Raw genomic sequence first — 6347 nt, 5'->3', positions numbered from 1 at the left:
TGAAAGATGATCAGCGCACCGCTAATTGTTTTATGAATAAACTGAATTTCATGCTACACCACCATCTTTGCTCAATTTTTCTTCATTCTTCGTAAGCGAAGCATCATCGATGATAATTTTTGGTGATGTCGGACGGACAACGAACTGAAGCAATTATCAAGGTAACTGACGGGATTTTCATAATGCTGTTACATACGTCAGTGACATTATTTTTTAGAACTGACAATCAGACCCCGTCGATGAATCAGGGTGACTGGCCTACGGGGAACATACGAAGATGGTGGCAACGGACCATTTTTTGTAATCATTACCAATTTAGTTACGATAAAATGTTATATACCGACAATACCTGATGCTCCTGTTGAATATTTCGCGGCTGTAATGTATCAAATCTCGTAGAGATCAAATGACAATGTTCCAAGGTATTATTACAAATATGTATCCACATCAGTTGATTTACTACAGTTGTTTTTTTTTTTTTTTTTTTTTTGAGTTACAGTAGAAATATAATAGGAAAACCGTCGCGACGTAGCTAGAGTAACACGTAGAGTGCAAGTGGAGAGTTCAACAAGTCTCGCGGCCTCACAGCGCGAGAATGAGGAGAAACCCCTGGCACCCTGCTTCTTTCAGCTTTAATTTTTGCGCAAGCTGCATTACTCTACATGGGATGTTAAAACTCCGTGTCGAAAATCAGTATTCTTCCATATAAATTGCTCATTATAGGAAAGGGGAAGTCAAAACGTCACGCATATCTTTTGTGGTTTGTTTTGCTGTATGAAAAACTCGCGTGTTCACTTTTGAACTCATGAATGGAACAAAGTAGATGTACGTATAGGTATGTATGTTACTGATCGTGCAGCGTGATTTTTTCGTGATATTAGTCACTTGTGGTGCCGATACAAGGATTTTCTTTATAATGTGATCGCAGCCTCGAATCTCGAGGCATGTGTTGCCTATTGCTCATTGTACACCTAATGTATAATGTATCCGCACTTGTAAGATTTCCATTATAATATATTATAGATACAATCAACTATTTGCATGCGCAAAATATCGAGTAGTATTGGTTTTTTGTTTGTCATCCGCATATAAATCTGAGAAGAGTCTGATCGCCTTGTCTTATTCAAGTATAAAGAGTAACTCATGTAGTGGAGACGAGATCGCTGCGAATTCGTTTCAAATTTTACATACCTACCTATATACCAGTTACAGATTCATCGCAGTTGCGTTTATGTCAAGTATAGATTTATTAGCGGGCATGTACGAAATACAAATGTACCCATACTAATCAGTATCATACGAATTTGAATATGCTAATATATTCGATATTCATTAAACAGACATATACATACATACGTATAAACGTATGGGGCTGAAAGCGTGATCAGGCGATTTTATGACATATTCTACCATTTACGTACTGACAATGAATGTATTGTTAAATTGAAACTATGCTCGTGTACTATTGTCGTGTTCCTTGGATTGATCGACCTACACAAAGTTATTGAGCCGAAATTCCTTTACATATTGGTCAAGGCTACAATAATATCCTTTTCTCATTCAATTATAAACCAATTTCGTAACTTTTACAAATTATGACATTAAGTATTACCAATATGTGCCCTCTTACATTTTTCTATTTTTGCGCGACCTTTGATTATATCGTTAAGTCAACGCTCAGAGTACAAATTATCAGTCAACGCTCGGGGTTTCAATCATCAGTCACCACTCAGGGCTCCGAGGTCGATAGAATTGCATTCTTTTTTACCTTCCAATTGTTGAACAATCAGCATTGACTCAACATTGGTACCTTGAGTCACCGTAATCAGGCGAGAGGGCTATCGTGGTTTCGAAGTTACATAGTTAGCGCCACATGCTGAAGCTCTCGGTCATTTCGACGCACCTTTGCGCCGCCTGATGTCATTAAAGGTTGGTTGACTCAAGAACCTCCTTGACTCAACTCAATAATATTTGTAGTCGCGAGAGTACGTATAAACGCGTAGAAGTTGGAAAGAAGTATCGGGAACAGATTGTTGATACCTCAGTAAGAAAATTGGCTGATGAGCAGAGAAAAAAATGGCTAATCCCAATATCATGGATATGACCGAGGAGGATGCCGCTGGTCTTCAATTTCCAAAAGGTGAGAGAATCTATTTTATACTTTCGAGAAACAGTGGTGCACGGATCCTTTCAATCCACATAACCTCCGATTTCACTAAAGGATTTTCAACAAGTCGTCCATCGAGTGGAATTAAAAGTCGATGTAATGGCAAATTGCTCTCATAAATTAATAAAAAAAGCCTATGATAGATCATAGCTGCAAGCGAAACATTCAGCATCAGCATAATTGATGTACTACTAAACATTTACCCAAAGTAAACTAAGTAGAACTCATATGAACCGCAATGAAGTAGCTTTCATTATTCTTGGAGCACGGTCTTAAGTAACGGTATTCTTGCTTTCAGACTGTCCGTCGAGTTTTTCGAAAGACTCGTATCCAGAGCACGACGTAGAGCTCGAGGTGTCAGTCGTGAAGGAAGAACTCCTTACTTCAGACCCTGTGTGTAGTGCGTGTAAATTAACTCTATCCGAACCTTACATAAGATGTGTGGAGTGTCGTAAGACTGAAATCTGCTCCAACTGTTTTTCAAATGGTGCTGAAAGTAACACACACAAGAACAACCACAGCTATGTTATTATAAAAAATGAATTTCCTATCATCTGTGGGTCGAGTTGGTCCGCTCGTCAGGAACTTGAGCTCCTTGATGCTTTACAAGAATGTGGTTTTGGCAATTGGGTTGATATTTCCAGAAGATTACAGAATAAGACACCTGAGGAGTGCAAAAAGCACTACCTCGAACATTACATTGACAATCAAAGTCTGCCAGGCTTGCCTAAAATTAAAGAAACCACAGCAAGTCTCTTTTGCCATGAAGTTGTACCATACCTCTACAAGCTTCAAGATTTAGAAGAGCCACCAAGATTTGCCACAAACACTATCAATAGTAAATTCTTGGCTGGGTACAATGCAGCAAGGTCGGATTTTGAAATAAACTTTGACGATCATGCTGAGTCACTCATCTCCGACCTGAAATATGACGAGTTTTGTTCAACTGAAAAGGACTATGAACTTGGAAGAGAACTTCAGATTGCTATAGTAAAGGCTTACAATCACAGACTTGAAGAAAGGCGCAGACGTAGGAGGATTATGAGAGATCATGGCTTAATTTCATTCCGAAGGACCATGACGTGGCTCCATAGGTATGAATCGACATTGACAAGGACATTGATTGAGAAACTTGTGATCTTTATGAGGCTTGTTAGCGGTATAGAGTTCGACTATGTCATTGAGGGCCTTCACCATGTAGGGGAGCTGAAGAACTACATTCAGAGATTGTATCATCTCCGGAAGAATGGAATTAAAAACTTCTATTCTGTTCCCACTTTCCAAAAGCTTGCTCAATTGCGGGTGGAAAATGAAAGGGAAAGAAAACAGTACATGAGTAATACAGAATACTGTTGGCAGAGCATTTTGCCTGGCTGTATCCTGAAAACCACGCCTCAAGCTCCTACCACTTTATCTCAGAGAAAAGCTGCCCCACCTTTGGCCATTCAAGGATATCCTGGGTATGATAGGCTAACAGCTAAGGAAAAGGAACTTTGTTCAAACGCACGTGTGATACCAGAAAGCTATTCAGATTTCAAAAATCTGTTGATAGCAGAGAATAAGAAATGTGGAAGCTTGAGGCTTGCACAAGCCAGAGTGCTGCTGAAAATTGACGTTAATAAGACGAGAAAAATCTATGATTTCCTAGCAGAGCAAGGATACATCAATAAACCCACGCATTGAAAGTCGTTGAAATTTGTAAATATGTATTGTAATTTTCAGGATAATTTTTACTAGCTAATTTTTATCGTTAAACTTTTATTTATTGTTTCGAACTGACCTATCTCTTATCTTTTGTATCTCTAAGACGTGCAGGAAAAATATATTTTTACGATTTCTATAAAAAAAAATGTCTGTAGTATTCAATTATAGCGCAGATATTGTTTCGTGCATGTAGATTTAGGTCGTGGATCGCATGCCGTAGTCTTCTTTAGCGTCTTAATCTTTTGGTGACGCGAAGATTAAGAGACTACATGGTTCGGCGGTTTCGAAGATTTTTTCTTATATTTTCGTTACTATTGGCAAAGAAAATTCAAAACCAAAAGCGATGGTTCAAAAGGAATACAAAATATGTACCCTTTCCGATCCGATTGCCGTTCCTAGAGGGTCGAAGACTACATTGTTGTTTCGTTATTCGGCAGAATTTGACAATGCTGACACCCTGCTGATATCCGAGGTGTGCATGCTGCTGGAACACCGAAAAGCACAGAACGAATCCGCCGAGGAGGAACAAGAGTTCTCCGAGGTGTTCATGAAGAGTTTAACGTATACAAATCGGTTTCGCAAGTTCCGAAATAGGGAGACTATCACCGCAGTGAGAAAGTGGGTATCCATTCGGATTTTATCAGAAACATCAATGAAACGTTGCTTCGAGCGGTCTCTTTCGCATTCGATATTTTAACTGTGGTAAATTATTTTTGTCAGCTTGCTGATGCAGAAGAAACTCCACAAATTTGAATTGGCATCGCTAGCTAATCTTTGTCCTGAAAACCCAGAGGAGGCCAAAGCGTTGATCCCCAGTCTCGAAGGACGTTTGGAGGACGAAGAAATGCGGACAATACTCGAGGACATTCAGACGAAGAGATCGATACAGTACTGAAACCTCCGCCCGGCCATGCTTGTCCATTATTTTCCTAACTCTCTTATATATTTTAGTGAATAAATTTTTTTCGAATAATTCCAAAACGACTCACTTAATTTTTCGCAAGTCGCAAAGGGATGGCAATCGGAACACTTACGAACAGGTAGCAGTTAATAATTACTTCGCGAGTCCCGTACGCGTGGAGGTATTTCACCTCCGTCCTGATTACCTACCAGCCTGGCACCGGTTCTCATCGGGCAGCCGGCAAGGCAGTCCGCATTCCTCGCGTGGTTTTGCAAAATAACCCGCGATTAAGATCAACGACAAGAACCCGCGGCTGGCCAGCCATCCAAAGGCGACGAAGATGCTTTATGACGTGGCGCCCTAATAACGAATAGTTACACCCGTACATAAATCTGAGATCGAATGTATCTCGGCATTACTCGCGGGTCGCCTCTCGGACTTGCTTTGCAATAAATAATCTTTATTCAGTCGTTTTCGGCATTCTCCCTGCTTTCGTGGTGCAAACTTTACCCCACCGGACGATCAATCATTTCTCGCAGCTACTTCTTCTACCCTCCGTGTCGTGGGTGGGAGTGCGACCACTGGCATTTGGGGACCGATAACCGTTTTTTTTTTTCATTCTCACGGTCGTGTAAATTATTTTCTTCTACCGAATTACTCATCGATTTTTCATCAAATCTTCGTCGGCTTCGGATGTTTTGAAATTTTTTCATCGGTCGATTCGAAGCCCTTGATTACGCCCTCAGCTATCGTTCGATCGAATAATCACCGAACGCTGCAGCTATAGTACACACAGACTTCGTATCCGTTCCGATTGGCCGAAACGTGTTCAACATCAATTATCTACTTTCGATGGAGTCCTTGACTGCATTATCGTTTTATTTTATTAGACTAGGAAACTGTTTGATTTATGACCTCTGCCAGCCGCTCGTATCACATGCGCTACTACCGCGCGTACGTTAACCGCGTACACACACACATAAGTTGTACAACGTATATATATCATACGTAAAGGCATACGATACATATTATCTACATAGGAGTGTACCAGAGGATTCACCAATGGTTCCGATCATATGTAACAGCGGCAATTATCAACCGATGACTGTAAAATACTCACAATCAGAAGAGCCAGATACGTATAATATTTGTGGAATGACAATTATAGCGTTGGCGGTGCAGGCGCTGATAGAAAGTTCACGGGTTTCCCCGTGTACCCATAGTTGGGAAATCGATCGACCCCTACGGTCGGGCTTCTCTTTTCCGGTATTCGCGTGAGTATGAATTTTCGGTGAGCCTTGTTATCCACAAACCACGTATGGAAAGCTAAACCAAAAATGCTACCAGTGTTTTATTTAGACAACCGCATGACCACCTCCCATCCGTATAACATTTTCTTGACTCACGTAACGCAGCCAGTTATCGACCCTCGGGATTCGCGTCGTCCCGATCGTCCGAACTCAGTCGTTTATATCCGAAAGTAATGCAATAATGAGCGTTTGTTCATCGTTCGTTGCCTCGTTAAAGCTCTCCATTTATCGCACCATTTCGGCGATAGGGATTTCTTTAATTTCT

At 40.7% G+C, this 6347-nt stretch overlaps 1 protein-coding gene across 2 annotated transcripts; it reads left to right on the top strand.

Annotated features, from left to right (window-relative positions):
* Nucleotides 1-1879: 1879 nt before the first annotated feature.
* LOC105683674 (DNA-directed RNA polymerase II subunit Rpb4-like) lies at nt 1880-4844 on the top strand. 2 transcript variants are annotated; one of them, XM_020851025.2, is made up of 3 exons: nt 1880-2140; nt 2466-3261; nt 4309-4450. In XM_020851025.2, the coding sequence occupies exons 1-3, from the start codon at nt 2077-2079 to the stop codon at nt 4313-4315; spliced, it is 867 nt and encodes a 288-aa protein (XP_020706684.1). In that variant the 5' UTR covers nt 1880-2076; the 3' UTR covers nt 4316-4450. The 2 variants fall into 2 exon arrangements, with proteins under 2 accessions (XP_020706684.1, XP_012251860.1); XM_012396437.3 differs by lacking the exon at nt 2466-3261 and adding an exon at nt 4592-4844 and having other exon boundaries at nt 1906-2140; nt 4309-4489.
* Nucleotides 4845-6347: the final 1503 nt, after the last annotated feature.

This window comes from Athalia rosae, chromosome 1, assembly GCF_917208135.1.
Source record: "Athalia rosae chromosome 1, iyAthRosa1.1, whole genome shotgun sequence".
NCBI lineage: Eukaryota > Metazoa > Arthropoda > Insecta > Hymenoptera > Athaliidae > Athalia > Athalia rosae.
The sequence above is the reverse complement of the archived record's forward strand: the minus strand, read 5'-3'. Positions and strand labels throughout refer to the sequence as shown.